The sequence below is a fragment of the Acomys russatus genome, chromosome 2, assembly GCF_903995435.1.
Source record: "Acomys russatus chromosome 2, mAcoRus1.1, whole genome shotgun sequence".
NCBI classification, from domain to species: Eukaryota; Metazoa; Chordata; class Mammalia; order Rodentia; family Muridae; genus Acomys; species Acomys russatus.
Window position 1 is genome coordinate 104165705 of NC_067138.1, and position 20703 is coordinate 104186407.

A 20703-nucleotide genomic window follows, 5' to 3' on the forward strand; every position below is an offset into this window, starting at 1 on the left:
TCTTCCCTGGTCATCGATTGGCTGTAAGCTGCTTTATTGACATATCAGGGAGACAATGGGAAGCAGTGTTTATACAACATTGAGGCAGAAATCAGAATGTAAATGATATAATAACCTTATGCCTACATTTCCCCCTTTTAGTCTAACAATAAATAGACATAGCAACTTTTTTTCATATTAAATTGTGCATTTGGGAAGCACATAGCCATAGAACATACACATACATAGAACACATATGTTCACCCAGGTGGGGACAGTGAGCTTTGTGTGAGCATCACACAAGTATGCTCCACATCCCACACTTGGGATCAAAACAAAAACATGTTTATATCCACTAAAATTTATAACTTACATTTAATTAGCTTAGTGCTCGTTAAGAAAAATAATTTTCACACTCTACTTAGATTACTATTACTAATACTATTAGTGTGTGGGTTTGTGTCGTGGAGGGAGTGTTTCATTGTGTGTGTCATCAGTTCAGAAAATAACATTTTGGAGTCTGGATTCAAGCTAAGCTCATCTGGCTTGCACAGTAAAATGACTTTATCCACTGAATTATCTCTGCCCCTCCCCGAAAAAAAAACTTTTAAAAAATTAGGTGTAAGTAGAAGAGATTTTTAAGTTTTGCATAGGACATACCACAAGCTAAATGACAAAGAAAATGGGGAAACAGGATAAAGGAAGTAGACCAACAGAAAAAAGTGAATTAGCAGTGAAGTGAAATGTTTTAACAGAGTTTATATATTTTTGTTTTTCCAAAATTACAATAGGAGTGATATGAGAAAACAAGGGGCCGGACATGGTACCTTCGTGGCATCGGCTTCTTTGAAAATCATATATGGTTCTGCACACTCTCCAATGTCTCCTTGCTGTAGGACTTTTTCTAGCTGTCAGAGGCAAAACCAGAAAAGTTTAGCTAAGTTTTTAACTCAGAAATACAAGGATGGTTCAACATAGTAAAAATCAATATAATGCTGGTGGTGGACAGGAAAACTGGCCCCGCAACTTGTTTGCCATGTGGCAGCATGGGCAAGGGAGAGATGCCCTCCCCCACCCTCGCCCCTTACACCTATGGCAGGCAGGCTGGGTGGCCCTGCACGTTGCCTGGGGCTGCAGTGGTTACATGTGCCTTGGCCCTGAGGATATGAGAGCAGGAGAGCCAGCAAGCTGACAGCTCAGGTATGCCTCAGGCTCAGATCCAGGGTCTGAATTGGCCCAGCCCAACATCTATCCCATCAATAAACTACTAAGAAGGAGAAGGTCATACAGATCCCAAACTACAGACCCTCCATGACACAGGGCAGCATAGGGATGCCTGAGCGGAGTCCCAGTGAGGCGCCAGGGTTGATAGAGTAGCATAGCCAGAGGCCTTGGACCAGGCCAATGAGTCATTGCAATGAACATTTGCAAACAAAGAAGTGTGGGCAAAAGAGTACACTGTGCAACACACTGTGACACACCTACAGCTTCCACAGTGAGTTTCCCCCCCCCCCAACTGTTTGGGCTGAAGGTTACAGGAGTGGAGGCTGGATACAAAGAGAGGAAGAATTGAGTAAAATTGGGGTATATGACGTGAAATTCACAAGAACTAATAAAAAGCTTTTTTAAAAAATCAATATAACACTTCACACATCAAGAGAATGACAGCGGGAAGGGGAATGATCATCTGTGCAGAAAATGGATCCAAAAAATAATTCAGAATCGTTTCCCTACAGAAATGCTCAACAAACTACGAATACAAGGGAAGTACAGCAATATAAAACGGCTATATATGAAAGCCCACAGCTAACATTCTCAAGAGTGAGTCAAAAATTGCCTTCTAGCAACAAGAAAAGAACACTCACTTTAGCATTTTCTGTATGAACCTGTGCTGGACTTAGAGCCAGAGCAATCAAACAAGCAAAAGAGATTAGGGAAGAGTGAGATGACCTCTACTGACAGCAGGACCATCACCGCCACCCCCACCATCGTCATCGTCATCAAGGCAATATTTAGTCCTGTCTGCCCTGGAACTTGCTTTGCAGGCCTAGAACTCAGAGATTCACCTGCTTCTGCCTCCTGAGTGCTGGGATTAAAGGCGTGTACCACCACACCCAGCATCTTCATCATCACATCAACATCATAAACATCAGCAGCAGCAATGGTTTTGACAGCATGATCATTTATATAGAAAACTCTCTAAAGATTTCATGCAAGAAAAGAAAACACACCATTACATATGCTGGCTACTGTTGAGTAGGCCTGCATTGATGGCTATCCCAGCACTCAAGAGGATGAGAGCCAGGGTTGCAAACATTGAGGCCCACCCACCTCAGGCCTAGCGCATTCTAAGATAGCCTTGGCTGCATGGTGAAATTCTGCTTCAAAAACAACAATCAATCAATCAAAACTAATACACAAATACAACAAACTTTCAGGATACAAAGTATACACATTAACAATGAGGATGCCAAAAAGAAAATTAAGAAGGCAACTCTATTGACAACACCATTAAAAATAAAGAAACATTTAGCAATAGACAAGGAAGTTAAAAGCTATACAATGAAAACAGTAAAATGTTGCTGAAAGAAAAAAATTCCAAAGATATTCCAAATTCAAAAAGGAAGGAATTTAATAGACTTAGGAACCCAATTTGCCTAAGTCATGCACGAAATTCCTATCAGAAGTCCAATGACTTTTTCACAGAAATAGAAATATCCACCCTAAATCTGAAAGGGAATCGCAAGAGAAATCTGAAGCTTGAGGAAAAGCAAACAAGTAGAGACCTCACTTCAGAGGTGAGATTGGTCACTCATCAATACAACTGTGTCCTTGAATGAAGACAAAGGCTGCACTCTAACTCTGCCATGCCAGCCGCAGGCTTACAGGCTGTGAGCACTTAAGTGGGGCCTGGCTGGAAAATAGCTCACTGGGCTCCAGTCAAGCGTCCTCTGCTCTCTGGGAAACCACAATGTAAAAAATGTTATTTCATGCACCCACAGTACAAACACTTCTCTACTCTGCTTCCCCAAATGCAAAAGTTTCCCCTGAAACTTTAAGCCAAAATAAGTGCTTCCCCCTTTATTTTATAAGCTGTTTGGATGGCTAGAATCCTTCTGCACCCAAAAGCCACGGTGGGTCCTCCCTCCCACTGTTGATCAGCATCTGGATGGCTAGAATCCTTCTGAAACGATTAGACACAATAAGTGTTTTCTCCACATTTCTGTCAGGTATTAGGTCACACTGACATAACAGCAGTAAATAAATGAGCCACGCACACAATGGGACACAAGAGAAATTCTAGAAATAACTCACATATAGTAATTTAAAAAAATTACATGCATGACCCTTGCCTGCATGTATGTATGTGCACTACATGTGCCTGGTACCTGTGAAAGTCAGAAGAGGATATCAAATTCATAACACCATGTGGGTGCTGGGAAGCAAACCCAGATTGTCTGCAAGAGTAACAAGTGTTCTTACTCACTGGACTATCTTTGTAGCCTAGCGAAGTGTTTCTTGACAAAGGATGCCAATATGTTTTGATGCCGAAAGGGCACTTTTTCCAACAAATACATCTGCGGAGGCTGCTGATGCTACTGGATCCTTACTTTACACTTTATCAAAAATCAAGCCCAAGGTACCTAATACCTAAACGTAAGACCAAAAACGATAAAACTTTTAAAAAAGTGCTTCATGCATTTGGAAGAGTTTGTTCTTGACTGACATTACAGTGATATAGGTAAAAACAGACAAACTATATCAAAACTTGCTGTGTTAAAGGACAAAATAAACAGAATGAAAAAAAAACCTTAATAATAGAATAAAATTGGGGAATAGGGTGAAAGAGGGAGGAATGGGAGGATACAAGTGAGGGGATAACAATTTAGATGTAATCTGAATAAATCAATTAAATAAAAAAATGAATAGGATAATATTATATGCAGAACATTTGTCTGACTACACGTTAGTATTCCAAATGCATAAAGAACTCCTACAACTCAGGAACAGAAACAGTGATGATGGGAAACCCAATTCACCAATAAACAAAAGGTTTATTAAAGCTCAACTTAAAATATTCCAAATAAGCTCACGTGTTTCAACACTTGGTTCCCAAGCGACAGAGCTGCTCTGGAAGGTTATGGAGCACACACAAGGTACAACTCGGCTGGGAGACGCAGGTTGACTGGAGCAGGCAGGGAGGCTCTATGGCCATTTACTCATCCAGTGTGCTCTCTGCCTCCAGTTCCACATGGTACAGCAAAGGTGAAGGGTCCCACCTGTGCACCCTTGTCATCACGGTGCTGCTTGCTATCAGGCCTTGCCTCCATTGTGCAGAATATGCTCTCAAACTATTAGCCAAAATAAGTTCTCCCTTCCCTAAATTGCTTGTTGTTGGTTATTTGATAATCAACAGGAAAAATAACTAATGCAGAAAATGGTATCAGCAGTGGGGCTGTCACCGTAACAAAGCTGAACCTATGGTTCATAGAATCTTGGAGCAAGTCTAAAGAAGGAATGTGGAAGAACTTGGTCTGACCTTTCCTTGGTCTGCCTTAACTCCTTCCTTCTGAAAGTGAATGTTTACTATGCGTCACTGTACTCTGGAAGTATGTGAATTGTTTTTACTGTTTGTGTTATGTTACAGAGGCTCAGAGTTAAGAGACTGACTTCAGTCAAAGAGGAGGCTTGAAATTCTGAATGATTCTTGTTAATGACTATGGGGCTTTTAAACTTGGATTGAATGTGTTCTGCATGAGCCTATGGGACCAGGAGTGCAATATTATGGTTTTAATATAAAGTGTTAAATAGCTTTCCGTGTAACAGCATTATTCACAACTGCCCAAAAAATCTAAAATTCATTAATTTGGATAAACAGATAAATATGGTAGCATGTATATATATATGTGTGTGTGTATATACATATATATACATATTAGTGAAGTGTATATACATATATACATAGGAACATACATACAGTGAAATATTATTCAACTAAAATGTGGTGTAACATGTGTCAAAACCTGCATAAACCTTGACAACATGTTATTAAATGGCTCTAGTAGTGTATGGTTTCACTTCCGTAAGGCATCTCAAGAAGTCCGTTTCACAGAACCAGACAGTATAATGAGGACAGCAGAGAACTGGGCGAGGTTTCATAAAGAGCTGTTAGTAAGTTTTCGTTTTCTGAACTGAAAAAATTTTGGATACTGATTACAAAATAATATGAATATACTTAATACTCATCTGAACATTTTAAATGGCTGGGCAATGGTGGTGCAAGCCTGTACTCACAGCATACAAGGGAGGCAGAAGCCGGGGGATCTCTGTGAGTTCAAGGCCAGTCTGATCTTAAAAAAAGAAAAAAAAAAGTCTAGGACAACCAATGCTACACAGAGAAACATTGTTTCAACCCCCCCCAAAAGGTTAAGATTACAAATTGCAATTTTCCATAATTAGACACCTTCCTCCCCAAAGTGTATAGTTGTGGTCACAGCAATACAAGGCAAACTAAGACACCACATGCAGGTACATCGGATGCCCTGGAGCTGGAGGGCACCTGGTAGGGGTGCTGAGGTCTGGACTTAGGTCCTCTGTAAGAGCATCAAGTGATCTGAACCACTAACTCACTTCTCTAGCCCACCCACATAACAGTCTCAAGTGGCTAAATAGACTTTTTTTTTCAGTTCTCATATTTCTATAAAATATCTTGCTTTCCTATAAATCTTAAATTTTTTCTTCTTTTTAAAAGCAGGGCTGGGGAGCCGGCTGTGTGTGAAGGGGTTCTTATAAAAGCATCAAGACCTGGTTTCATCACATCACTCCCCTCAAGTCTCAGATAACTTCAGGAAGCAGAAACATTATAAGAGCTGTCAAGAGATGGTGGATGATTGCAAAGAAACAATTTGCCTACTGTACCTAGTTACTTGACTTACGAATTTAAATAAGCTTTGTTTTTGTTCTTCCAAGTAACATTATGTAGAAGGTAACCGTAACTTCACCTGCTTAGCCCCAAGCAACCATGTCATCAAAGAGAGGGGGGAAATTAAAAATCCTTGCTAAATGAGAATCCAAATATTCAAGCCAGCAATATTGCACTAATTGCTCCAATTCTGTACCTTTCTTTTATCTTTCCCTTTACTACAAGATTCTGTGAATTTCATTCCAACAGAGACCTATTACATACCCCCAGTTGCCCCAGTTTCTGTTCTATTAAGATCTGATTTAGTCAATGGGATGCAAGCACCTGGGGATTCCTGGAGATACCTACCCTATGCTAATGAGATGTCTTAGGGTCTTGGCTTTCAACCAATGACGACTGACTGTGCCTGGAGTTCTTTCCCCACCCATAGGATAATTAAGCACTGCTTCCACCTATTATGATAGGGCTGTTTTTTCACATGTAGATCAAGTATCTCTGGAATCTCTAGCCCCAGGTAATCAACACATTCACCCCAAAACTCTTCCTATTGCCCAAGGGTTATAAATCCCTGACTCATGAAATAAATGCTTTCTCCATTCCTCCACCATGATTGGCTGAGACTCATAATTTATTCTGGGGAAGGAAGGGCTCCCCTCCTCCCTGAAGGCGGAAGCAAGCTTTGGGACCCACCTGCCCCCCTTGGACACCCCTGGAGCTGCGTCACATAGCACCTGCCTTCCAGTCGGTTTCAGGCTTCCCGTCATACCCCTGCCATTAATTCATACAGCAGCTCAGCTGAAGAGCTGCAACACTGAGGTATCGCTACAGGTTTTGGAACATCCAAATTTCCACTGCCATCTGGTACCAGCAGTCTCATTTTAAAAGAGCTAACTGTAACCCCTACTGGAAAACTCATTTCCACCTCCCCTGGTGAGACCAGGAGCCTTGCCTAGCACACAGGCCTCGCCCTGAGTGCTTGAGCAGGTCCTGAGAGAAATGGAACCTTTGATCTTGAGGCTCCTCTGTTCCCATCTGGAAGCAAACAGTGCCTGGACCAACACGCACATCCCAATGCAATACGACAGCTGCGCCCCTGGACAGCCCAGGGTACCACTGAATGTGTAAGGACAAGTTCTTTCCAAATGGTCTAGTGTATAAAAATTCGCCATTTTCCATGTGTAAAAAAACTGTTTCTCGTTCATGTTCATCTTTTAAAAACTAATACTGATATTATGTCATTATATTTTAAATAATAACGATGTTATATTAATAGTAACAGTTGAGGTATTTGAAGGCAGGGTCTCTCTATGTAGACCAGACTGGCTCAAACTCACAAATGCACCTGGCTCTGCAGCGCTGGATTACAGGTGTGATGAAAGGTGTGTGCCACCATGCCTGGTGGAAATCACCTCATTTAAGAGGATTTTCTGTAGTGAATTTCTCAAGGACTGTTAACTGAAACTAAGACTATTTAACCTGAATTCATAGGAATGTATCCAACAAATTGGGGCATTATTCCTGTGGGTAAAAAGGACTCATTTTTTTGAAACTCCATCCACTTTATAATCTTATTAAAAAATCATTACCTCTTTATAATAATTTTATATAAGTAAAGTGACTAAGGAACACATTTTAGGCTGCTCTCAAGTCAAGGTCAATTTAACCAAAGACAAGCAGCCAAATTCTTCTGCTTGCTTTTTTAGCATTGACGTATTTATTTTATATATGACGGAGAGGGCACCAACGAGCACGACACGGCACTCATGCGAAAGCCGGGGGACAACTTGCCGAGTCGGCTCTCTTCTTCCACTTCCTCATTCTAGGAACAAAGTCTAGCTGGGCGCGGCAGTGAGCCCCTCAAACTGGCAGCTCTGTCGGTCCCAGTTAGTCTCTGAGACAGTTCTTAAGCAACCCAGGCTGACCTTAAACTCACAGGCATGTGCCTCTATGCACAGACAGCATTTCTGGTTGTTAACTGGCTGACAATCAAATCACAATGATCTATCACCTCAGTGCTTTAGCTTTCTTATCTATATGACTCTGACATAATTGCAGTACAGCAACTACCGGGGTTAATTTAAGTAGACCTGGGTCCTTAATTATTAGTCAAACATTCCTTTAAATGTTGCTGTGAAAGTGTTTTTTAGAGATGATTGACAACTAAAACAGTAGCCTTGAATAGAGTTGATTAATCTCTAGTCCGCAGGTGGGCCTCATCCAATCCTTTGAGGGCTATACGAACAAAGAATGAGTATTCTTGAAGAAAACTGCAACAGAAACGAGCCTGCAGTCGTTTATCGTGTGGACTGTGGACTCAAGACTCTTAGCTGGATTTGCATTTGTCAGCTTGCCCTGCAAATCAGGACAATTGTCACTCCCACAATCACTTGAGGCAATCCCTTAAGATAAAGCCATTACTGTTTGGCTACAGAACCATGATCAATACTACATTCCATTCTGGAAAAGTTAGGTCGTTACTACAGCATATGTCCAACGTGGCACTGTATTAAACACAAAACCAAGTAAAGACACAAAGACAGGAATAGACACCAAATAGTAAACCTACACGTTAGAGATTGTCTCACCTTTATCACAAGAAAGACATCTTGGGAAGGATAAGTTATAGAAAAAATGGCTGATCTTGCCAGAGTGGTGATGGCAGCAGGAGGCACATGTGGCCGTAACAATCCCTTCATCTGTTCTGAATTAAGGTCAAAATAAAAGTTCTCTGAAATCTGAAAAGAAACATTCACACTTTCAATTTTTACATCAATACAAAAATTCTGACATGCACAAAATGATATATCTACAGTCTTAAAATATTAGAGATAATAAAACATATTCTAAAACACTTAATTCAAATTCATAGTTGATTATATATTTCGCTGAGACCAATTTACATATTTACATCAAAGCCCCAAAAACCGTATAAGCTACTCTGAAATATAACATGGGAAACATTTTCTGAATAGTCATATCTCAAGTTCCTTAGTTAAAAGTGCAGTCAAGCAAGTTACCACAGAGATGAATGACTGAATTTTCGAACTTTATGCTAATAACATCTAAGCAACTTCTATTTTACAAAGCTACAAGTGCAAGTTCTCCTAAAGAAGTCTATCACAGGTCACATGGTGGTATTGAGGGCACTTTCAAGTTTCTACTACAGAGTGAGTTAGTGTATTAAAGTAAGAAACTCGGTTTTCTCGGAGATGTGGCTGAGTGCTAGAGCCCAGGGTGGAATGCTCCTCCCCAGCACCACAGAAAGAAGAGAGGAATGGAAAAGGAGAGGAGAAAAAGAAACAAGAAGAAAGGTCGTCTGCTGCCTCGTGAAAACGCCGAAGTGTAATAAAACAGCACCATAAAGCTAACCCTCCAGACGCACCACCCAAACACACGTCAGCTAACAGCGGTTCCAAACGGCATCAACACATTCAGTGGTCACCACGCTTCCATTCTTACACGCTGCTTTCAGTCAAACGCCCTACCCTGCAGTAGTCTGTCTATTCTTAAAAGTTGCTTCTGCTATTTGCTTTGGGGACTTTTTCAACAAAACAACACCCAGATTTCAACTAAAGTATTTTCTATAAGAAGAAAATATTTAACTAGTTTAGAAAAGGTAAACTTCTATTTTCTTTTTCAATTAATAATGCTCAAGGGATCACTACTTATTTATCTTATAAAGCAAGCAGCATGTGAGCAGGTTTCTGAAACATATCATTATGACAGTAACGGCAATCAAATCCCAGAAACTTACCTTTTTCTTTTCCTTAACATCATATAAAGCCAAACTTGCAAAAATGGGCTCAATTTCAATCTCAAACCTTTATGGAAAAAAAAGGAGGATAAAGTGAGTTTAAAATACATATGAAAGGCAGATCTGGAGCTAAAAAGATGGCTGATCAATTAAGACTGTCGGCTATGTAGAGAATCCAAGTTGAGTTCTCAACAGATACATCAGGCAGCAGCTAACAGCAACACTGTAACTCCAGCTCCAGGGGAGCTGGCTCCCTCTTCAGGATTCCACAGACATCTGTGCTCACATGTACATATCCACACATGGTCGCAGAAGCAGCAGACACACACACACACACACACACACACACACACACACACAGAGAGAGAGAGAGAGAGAGAGAGAGAGAGAGAGAGATCTCTGGGAAGAAAGTCTGATTTCAATTGTTATTATTTCAATACCTTCTTCCCTGACACCTGGGCCTATCTGAAGCACCCCTTCTCCTAAGATAAACTTTCCACACATATCTTTCATAGTTTCAAAACCAATACCTTCTCTGTATAACTCTCCTTATTTTTCCAACAATAATTAATCTAAATTTCTTAGAAGTTTCACAGTTTTCTATTTTGTGGCAATAATCACTTTATACCCTGTAATTAAGTTGTTTATTTAGGTGTACTCACTTTAAAATGAAGTTTTAAAATTTTTTCTGGGCTATAAATCAAATACACACACACACAAACATATAAATATTTAAAAGTACATTTAAAATATTTGGAGAAAAGCAACAGCAGTACACAGAATCTGCAACCAGCAGTATATGTGCTTAGACAAGCAACAGTGGGAATCACTCATCCAAGACGGAGGGAGTGGCAAGCAGGAGACAAGATGGGCGTGACAGAGACACAAGAGGGATGAGCAGTGCAGAGACTTCACTCTCCTCCCTGTCACTTCCAGCTAATTAGCAAAACAACCCGACTTGAAGCACAAAGGGACTTTAGCAACCCTTAACTCATCAGCCACTAGAAACCTACTCTGCATCCTCTTACACATGAGACTTGGCTGGGTGAGTGACACTGCAATACATTTTTCCATACACCTTTTCTCACATTTATTAACCATATGACCAGCTTCTGCTGCAGTGGGTCTCAGCCTTCCTAATGCTGCGACTCTTTAATCCAGTTCCTCATGTTGTGGTGAGCCACCCCCCAACCATATTTTCGTTGCTACCTCATAACTGTAATTTTGCTACTGTTATGAATAATAATCTGTGTTATCTGATGATCTTAGGTGACCCCTGTGAAAGGGTCATTAAACCCTAAAAGGGGTTGCAACCCACAGGTTGAGAAATGCTACTCTACTCAATCATTTTGCTATTTATTGTTTGACTCTTAAAGAACTCATGTATGTATTCTAAATATCAATACACTGTCGAGTGTGTTACTTATATTTTCTATCCCTCCTACGTGCTGTCTTAACGCCTGTGTCATCGTATAGAAAACAGTTGTCCATTTTAGTGAACCAAAATGTACTGATGCAGGCCAATGCGGCGGTGCAGTGGTACAGAATGTGCCCAGCGTGTGTGAGGTCCTAGGTTTAATCTCCAGGACCAGAAAGGAGAGGAGGGAGAAGAGAGGAAAGGGGAGGAAAGTAGAAAACCAAAGGGGGGGGGGGGGGAAAGAAGGAAGTAGAAAGAAAGAAAGCAGAGAAAGAAAGGAAGAAAAATGTTGTGGGTTAGAGGTCATGCTTACTATGTTGTGTTAAAGTAGAGTTTCTATACTTAAATATAGAAACTTTACAGTTTTTTTCTTTCAGATTTGTCTCCTAATGATCTGTTGATATTTTTCTGCATAAATGTGAGGTAATGGTTAAGCTTCCTTTACACACACACACACACACACACACACGCACACACGCGCACAGGAGGGGGCAGCAGAGACAGACAAACAGGGACAGGGAATGGTGAAAGTGTTGTAATATCCATTGATAAATTACACAGGCCTGTGACTACAACAAAATATACTGATTGTACAGTGGGTGAATTCACTAGAAAACTGTATACTGGGCATACACTAGATAAACTATATATTATAGAAGTTGTATCAAATAAAGCTGTTCTTTTTTAAAAAGTAGGAAGTACCCCATATGCTCATTAACTGACAAACATTTTAGAAAGTAGCACAGCCATTTAGTGGAATACCATTTGGCCATACCTAGTAAAAACTTTGATATATGCTACAATATTGATGAGCCTTGAAAACACGCTATGTGAAGAAGCCACAACCCTAACCTCCCCACGTAGTTTATAATCCTGTTTACAAGGCAGAGCAGACAGATGAGCAACAAGCCGGTGTCGGCAGGAGCTAGAGAGAAGGATGAAGAGGAGATAAGTGTCCATACACACTGCTGTGGCAGAAAGGTGCCCAAAAATTCTTATGTGAAACCCATAATCTGAAAACTTCTATTAAAGGTAAGGTCTGTTTAATGAAGAAATCATGGTTAAATAAAGTCCTACAGATGGGACACTAATCCAGTGAACCTGGAGTCCCTACAAAAGGAGGAAGGAGGCTGAGATGCCAGACCCAGCCAGGCCTGGAGGAACATGTCTAAGTGCCGTGGAGGCAGAAGCAGAGGAGGTGGTCTTGCTGAACAGAGAGCTCCAGGTTCAGTGAGAAACCCTCCCACAAAAGCAAACTGAACGGTGCTGGAGAAATGGTTATGAGCACAGGCTGCTCTTGCAGGAGACCCAGGTTAAATTCCCAACACCACATCTGTAACCCCAGCTCCAGCACCCCATCTGTAACCCCAGCTCCAGCACCCCATCTGTAACCCCAGCTCCAGCACCCCATCTGTAACCCCAGCTCTAGCACCACATCTGTAACCCCAGCTCCAGGTGATCCAATGCCCTCCTCTGGCTTCCACGGACACTGCCTGTACATGGTGCACGGACACACACGCAAGCAAAGTTCCTATATACATAAAATTCAGTAAACTGTATTTTTTAAGTGGACAGTAGAAGACACCCAGCATCAACTTCTGGCCCCCAAACACGTGCACACACAGAGAAACATACAGAAGACATCACAAACTTCTCTTGTGCACACACAGAGGAAAGACACGTAAGGACACGAGAAGAAATGAGCTCTTTACACCCACAAGGAAAACATGCCAGAAACCAGACCATTGGCATCTTTACCTTTGATTTTCAGCCTCTCGAAGTAAGAAATAATTTCTATTAAGTCAACAGTCTATGTGACACTCTGATATAGTGGTCCACGTAGATTAACACAGGTATGGGTAAGACACCTGCTCCAAAATTAGATAGAAATAATACTTGTGTAACACGATGAATATGTACTTCTAATTTGTACATTTTAAAAGCATAACATTTGGAGCTAGGACTGTAGCTCTGCCAGTAGTGTTTACCCAGCTTGTACAAAGCTACTTTCAACCCTCAGTCCTGCATAAACCAGGGTGGTGCACCCCAATAACCCCAGCACTGGGAGGGAGAAGGACGGGAAAATTCAAGGTCATCCTCAGATACAGAGGATGTTCTAGACTGGAAAGATGAAACTCTGTGTCAATCAAAATAAATAAATAAATAAATAAATAAATAAATAAGTAAATGAAAGTAAATAATTTTCTGGTATGTAACGTGTATCAAAGTGGCTCCTATAAAGGACTTTCAGTGTAATATAATACAGAGGTCCAGATATGTAGAAAATTCGATTCAAATTTTCTAATAGGTTTCTACACAAATTTAACTAAATGAATAAAGCTTTGGCTTCCAAAGAAAGAAAATTGTTCTATTTATACACAAAGTAATTTATCTGGCTGAGTTCTTCTGTATAGAAAGAGCTACAAACACCAGCTTTTTCTGTAAGTTAAAACTAATTTACCTACTACATCGCCACCTTATCATGGGAAGAACAGGGTTTCTTTTTCACTCACTCACTGGGCAATATTGAGAACTTCTATTATTCCTCTTTAATTCACACTTCATTTGTAAAATAAAGAAAATACTGTCTTACAGAATCACTGCAGACACAGCAGGAAATAAGAGAAAACACAGGGCGAGGCAGAGCACAGTGTGAGAGTTCCCCAAGAGCATGTGACACTCAACTGTCATCAAGAAAAAAATGTGCCTCAAAACTTGGAGACTAAGACAAAACGAGCTCTTTAAAGAAAAAATATTTCTTGCTGGGCATAGCGGAATGCATCTTTAATCCCAGCACTCATGAGGCAGAGGATGTCTGAGTTAGAGGGCAGCCTGTTCTATACGGTGAGCTCTAGGACAGCCACTCAGTATAGGGCATAAACAGTGCTTCCTGAGCTTGCTTTGGCAACAAGCATGACAGAGCAACATCGCCTCTGGGCAAGGCCTTCCATACTTTTTTTCCTTTTTTTTTTTTTTTTCTTTACACTTTTTAAAATTAATTCATTCATTTTACATCTCATTATCCCATCCCTTGTATCCTCCCATTCCTCCCTCCCTCCCATTTTCCCCTTACTCCCCTCCTCTATGACTGTGACTGAGGGGGACCTCCTCCCCCTGTATAAGCTCATAGGGTATCAAGTCTCTTCTTGGTAGCCTGCTATCCTTCCTATGAGTGCCACCGGGTCTCCCCATCCAGGGGACGTGGTCAAATATGGGGCAACAGAATTCATGTGGAAGTCAGACCCCACTCTCCACTCAACTGTGAAGAATGTCCTGTCCATTGGCTAGATCTCAGTAGGGGTTCAATGTTTACTGCATGTATTGTCCTTGGCTGGTGCCATAGTTTGAGCAGGACCCCTGGGCCCAGATCTGCCCATCATAATGTTCTTCTTGTAGGTTTCTAGGACCCTCTGGATCCTTCCATTTCCCCATTCTCCCATGTTTCACTCGCCTAAAGTCCCAATAGGATGTCCTCCCCTCTGTCCCACTTTCCTGGTAAATGAAGACTTTGATGGGACATGCATTTTGGGCTAGTGTCCAGATATAAGTGAGTATATACCATTTGACTCTTTCTGCTTCTGGGTTAACTCACTCATTATGATCATTTCTAGTTCAATCCATTTGTCCACAAATTTCAGAAATTCCTTGTTTTTAATAGCTGAGTAGTATTCCATAGTGTAAATGTACCACAGTTTCTTTATCCATGCTTCTACTGAGGGACACTTAGGCTGTTTCCATGTTCTGGCTATTAACATTAAGGCCGCTATGAACATGGCTGAGCATATGTCCCTGTTGTGTGCTGGAGCTTCTTCTGGGTATATTCCAAGGAGTGGGATAGCTGGGTCTTGAGGAAGCCATATTCCCAGTTTTCTGAGATAGTACCAGATAGATTTCCAAAGTGATTGTACAAGTTTGCATTCCCACCAACAATGAAAGAGTGTTGCTCTTTCTCCACATCCTCGCCAGCACTGGTGTCGCTTGAGTTTTTGATCTTTGCCATTCTGATGGGTGTAAGATGGAATCTCAGAGTCGTTTTGATTTGCATTTCTCTGATGCCTAAAGACGTTGAGCATTTCTTTAAGTGTTTCTCAGGGGCCTTCCATACTTTAACTTGGAGGTTAGTGAGCAAGTGAGTTTGAAAACCCTTTGTCTGTATACTTTATGCTTGTCTCCCAAGATGCTATTTCTAAGTGAAAATCATTTCCCGGGCTGGAGAGATGGTGTCTTCTCAGAGAGCAGCCAAGGACAAGGGCTCTCTTCCCAGCAGCCATGCTGGATGGCTCACAGTCGACTGTAACTCCAGTTCCGGGGGACCTAGTGTCCCCAGCACCGGTATATACATGCTCATATACAGACTCAAAATAAAATAAGACACCTGGCTGGGATTCGGATCGGTGCATTGCTCAGCCCTCCAGAGAAGCTTCTTAAAGCAGTAGTAGCAATTAACACTGAGAACAATGGGGCGATGTGCGGCAAGGGAGGGACTTTGGAGCACTCAGCCTAAATGGACATCTTTATTAAGCCCCTCCTCTCAAGCTCAAGGATCTATGCAGAAGAGAAGACAGAAAGACTGTAATAACAACCAGAGGTGGTAGATGACTCCACAGAAACAGCATCCTCCAGACACACCAGGAACACACACGGAGCTCACACAGACTGTGACCCTATGCACAGATTTGTACAGGTTCAAGCCAGACAAAAATCCCAGCTCAGGGAAGGGGAAGTGAGCCAAAAGTCCCAACCCAACCCCAACAGAGAAGCTATTTACAGTCAAGATCTGCTGGGAAAAGAAAAATCTGTTTTCTCCACAGGAGTCACTGGGTACATGGACCACACTCCAGGGCATGCCCTACTCAGGAGTAGCCAACCAATATAAAACAGACGCCATGTTTTGTGTGTGCTTTCTGTTTTGGCTTGGTTTGTTTGTTTTGATTTTCATTTTTGCTTTTTGAGAGATACAGAGAAAGGCAGCAAAGAGCTATAGACAAAGTAAGGGAGAGAAACATGAAGTTGGGTGGGAAAGGAAGGGGGAAGATCTAGGAGGATGTGGAGGAAAGAAAGGAATAAGATCAAAGACATTTGAGAAAAATATTTTTTAAACACATTATTCTTTGTGAATTTCACATCATGCACTCTAATCCCACTCACCTCCCATCCTTTCCTCTACCCCTACAGCCCCCAAAAGAAAACAAAAAGTAACAAACAAGCAAACAAACAAATAAATAAATAAATGTCTTGCCGTGGAAAACTGCAGTGTCAACATGTCACATGGCACAAAAATGTAAAAACAATCAAACAACCAAACAACCAAAACCAAACCTAGATTTTCCTTCCAAAGCGTTTTAAAGTAAACGGCTGAGATCGTATGCCTGAAGGTTTCCCCATGGATGTGTGGAGGGACTGCCCTTTCCTTATCCTAATAGACAACTACAGAAGGAACAAAAGGGTGACTCTAGAGTTTCTGGCAGGAAGCATATATGTACTGTTACTCGCCTATGTACTCATGCTTCAGGAAAAAACATTAAAGTATACACTGAAAATTCATAAAACCTAAAAATATAAATAAATGATTTTCTTTATTTTTAATTTTTAATTTTAATTTTATTAATTTATTCGGATTACAACTCAATTGTTATCCCATCAATAAATGATTTTCTTGAGAGAGAAATCTTACTACCTAGCCTAAGTGGCCTCACACTCATGTTCCTCGCCCACAGCCCACTGAATGCTGGGATTGCATTTGCAACATTACCCTGGTTGCCATCTCAGTTCTATAAGCCAAATAATATGAATACCATACTCCCTTACTTATGTGCATTTTTCTCTTTTCTGGATAGCTGTTTATAATGGATGTATTATGTGGAAAACATTAAATATAATTAAACATTTTTCTTAAAATCAAAATAAATATGTAAGATCTTTGAAAGATAATAATTTAAAAAGGAAAAAGGAAAAATACTTCATAAGGACTCATACACAAGCATAAAGTCTAAACTTTTGGTACACCATTAATCAAAACTTTAGCCCAGGTAATAGAAAAAATACAATAAAAAAAATACTCACTTGAGTGACAAACATTTTACAAGAAGTCTCTGTCCAAAGTGCTCTTTGGGCACATCGGGAACACTGAGCCGTTCTATAGGTTCCTCCTACAGAGCGAGAAGTAACAGTGGAGTGAATAGCATATCTCAGGGCTCATTCATTCATTCATGTTTTGTTCTGTTTTCAAAGATTTATTTATTATTACGTATACAGTGCTCTGCTTGCATGTACACCTGCAGGCCAGAAGAGGGCATCAGATCTCATTACAGAGGGTAGTGAGCCACCACGTGGTTGCTGGGAGTTGAACTCAGCACCTCTGGAGGAGCAGTCAGTGCCCTTAACCTCTGAGCCATCTCTCCAGCCCTCACGGTTTGTTTTTAAGACTTTAAGCATCTTAATGCTCTCGGTCTTCAGTAAAACACAGGAAAGAATGCCACACTTGTCTATAAACAGAAGCCAAATACACATCCCAAATATACTTAGTCACAGACGTTCCTCATTCAAAGTAAATCCACTAGTATTGAAAGCATGTCTAACTCACAAGTCCCATGGCTGTCTGCTTCCAACATCACTGTAATACCACATACAGAGCACATTCCCAAGAGATCTATCTTAATGGTCACCTGCCAGCCTGCACATGATAGGTAAGTGCTGTGCCACTGAGCTACATCCCTGGCCCATGTTACTTAAGCTTGTAATAGGTTCTTACTACGGTAGCCCAAGTAGTCCTTAAACTTGTGATCCTCCTGCCTCAGCTTTCCAAGCAGCTGGGATGGCAGGAATGCACCTGGCCTCCTTTGCTTCTTTACATACAAAGGCTTTACCTCATCTGGTGATGGATGCAAAGCAAACAGTTCTTTGTGACGGTTTGATTTCCTTTGGTCATCATTCTGATGGTCTATTTCTTCATTTGGCGTTCGATCAAGTAAATTAGGAAGCAAGGCATCAGGAAGTGAATTTTTTAAGTCAAAGATACTGCAGGCCCAGCTACCCCTTGGAGTATCATCTATTGACACTGAACGTCTTTTAAGGTCATCCTGTCATGAAAAATATTAAATTATAAATATTAATGTATTAATTAACTAGAAATACCATCTTAAAGTCACTTAAGAATAAAAACATTACTTGTTCATCCTGGTAGCTGTTGCCATCCGGAACTTCATCAGATTCGAAGACCTGTCTGGGCAGTCCTTTCTGTCTGTCTTTCTGCTTATCCAATGTGTTAGGGTTAAATCCTGTTCCCAGTTTATGGTATCTATTCAAAATAAAATCAGTCTCTGAAAATCTCTCTCTCTGAGCATCATCATGCAATAATTATTTATATATAATAATTATTTCTTCCCACAAACACGACTGGTATATACCCCGGCAGTTCTGAGTGTGCTAACCAGGACTGAACAACTGTCCTCCCAAAGCTCCTTTAATCCAAATAAAAAGCAGGCTATCTACTTCTAAAAGCAAATTCTATTTTTCTTGGCCATTTTGTTTAATGAACTTAAGACTCACAATTTTTATTAAACCTAATTTAATAACATTAAAAATTCCACTAGGTGATTTTAAAAAAAGATTTACTTATTTTCTTTTTATGTAGCCTGTGTTTGTCACAGAATAACTTCAAACTAGAGTTCCAAATGGCTGTCATGTCGGGGCCAGGAACCTGCGCCCTCCTCAGCAGCAGCAAGTGTTCTTAACCCCTGAGTTGCCACTCCAATCCCTCTACTTAGTATGTTAAATTATTATACTAAACAAGCAACTCACTTTCTGATCACAATTGCCCAATCTTCTGTGTAACTTCTTATACAATCTCTAACATGTGGATCCATTTCACTATTAAAAAAACAACAACAAAATATATTTACAATCTAAACAGAAAAATAAAACATACATAGATTTATTAGAAACATTTCCCAAACAGGTTCCAAGGGAAGAATACAGAAATGAATTTTATAAAATTTTTTTGTTGCAGTTCTTTTTATAGTAAGAAATACCATAAAAGTATGATTTAAGTAAAGTAATGAAAAATAGCCTTCCTGCAGTTACACTAAAACAAGGTAAATCCTCCTTACCTTTCTTCAGGCACAGCTGAAACAAGGGTCCTGCAGTCCCTAGGACTATACACAACTTCAATGTCATCTGGAGGGAATTCAACCAAATCCCTCAGAGGCCCAGAATCCACAGCTAAAGGGTGAGTGATGAGGTAATCTTCCAAATCCACAGGGTCGACTGCTTCAGTAAGGGGCACCTTAGAGAAAGGGTGTGTGCAAAGGAAGAGGTCAGTAAAAATCTGACAACTTGGAAAAAGAAGCAGAAAGAAAGCCACGTGTTTTTAACCTAGTTTTTTTGCAAAATCTCAGCAGATGTGCAAACCCACTGAGAACCACCACTCCCAGCCTCAAGCTCCCTTCTGTTTTCTTCACACTCTTGACTTTCTCATGTAGAAAGTAATTCTTCCCATAACTCTTACATTAAAAACAAAAATAATAATTAGCAATCTTGTCACACCTTAGAGCACTCACTGGGATGATTATTACTAACTTTCGAATTTGTATTACTGTTTCCAAAAGCTGCCTTTGCTGTATTGTTACTGGTGATTATTCTAACAAATACACATGAGCAGACTGTGGTAAGTAAAACAGTGATGCTCCCAGCACTCTGCACAACCTGATCCACGGCCCCGTGCGCTCATGCACATGGAAATGAAGTTTAAGTCTTTGCACGTGTGTTAAACAGCCTAAGGTTGAGACATTGCCTTGCATGTCCATTTAAGGAGACAATAGGTGATCTGGGCGGGACACACTGAGGAGGAAGCCGTATGAGACGGAGCAAGACGACATTTGAAGATTAAGTGCTGCAGCCTCAGATAAAGAAATGCCACACCAGAGCAAGGAAGGGGCAAGGACTGACATTCTCCTAGAAGTACTGCAGGGCTACGAGCCTGCCAAACAGTTACTTCAGTTAAGTTCTGTTGACTTCAGAAATTGTCTCCAGTAATGACAGAGCAACTTCCACTGTTTTGAGACACCAGTTTACAGTTGTTTGCAATTGTTTAATAATAGCCAGAGCATAGTTAATACTCAGACCCTACTTAAATTATTTATCATTAATAATAAAATATTTGTTGCATTTTACCCAGGCTAGAAATACACTTTTTAAAGATTTTTAAATTGTGCGCATGTACGTGCACCTGTGCAAGTGCACGCCTATGCAGTTGCCCATGCAGGCCACAGAGGGAGCTGGAGAGGGCTATGCAGGAGCGCGCCCCCTCCTGCCTGCTGACCCACATCCTCAGCCCTGAAAGTATATGTTTTAGTAAGATATCATACTTCTCAAATTCAAGAATGAAAAAAAAATATTCAGGCAAAACTGTGAAGGATATATTATAAATGTGCAGTTTATAGAGCACTAAAAATAGCAATATGTTATTTCTTAAGATGCTCAATAGGGTGGGGGAAGCAGAGAGATGGCTTAAAGGTTAAGAGCACTGGCTGGATTCCCAGCACCCATATTGTAGCTCACAACCATCTGTAACTCCAATCAATCCTAGGGAATCTGATGCCGTCTTCTGGCCTCAGAGGACAAGTGGTGCAC

At 40.7% G+C, this 20703-nt stretch overlaps 1 protein-coding gene across 3 annotated transcripts in view; it reads right to left on the bottom strand.

Moving 5' to 3' along the window:
- Dock7 (dedicator of cytokinesis 7) overlaps positions 1-20703 on the bottom strand; it is a 182077-nt gene that overhangs the window by 130074 nt on the left and 31300 nt on the right. For all 3 annotated transcript variants that reach the window (XM_051164576.1, XM_051164558.1, XM_051164566.1), the window contains exons 3-10: positions 19182-19357; positions 18874-18942; positions 18241-18370; positions 17940-18152; positions 17137-17222; positions 9657-9723; positions 8488-8637; positions 807-887 (exon numbers count right to left, since the gene is read on the bottom strand). In XM_051164576.1, the coding sequence (XP_051020533.1) occupies positions 807-887; positions 8488-8637; positions 9657-9723; positions 17137-17222; positions 17940-18152; positions 18241-18370; positions 18874-18942; positions 19182-19357 (972 nt within the window). The remainder of the gene's footprint in view (positions 1-806; positions 888-8487; positions 8638-9656; positions 9724-17136; positions 17223-17939; positions 18153-18240; positions 18371-18873; positions 18943-19181; positions 19358-20703) is intronic.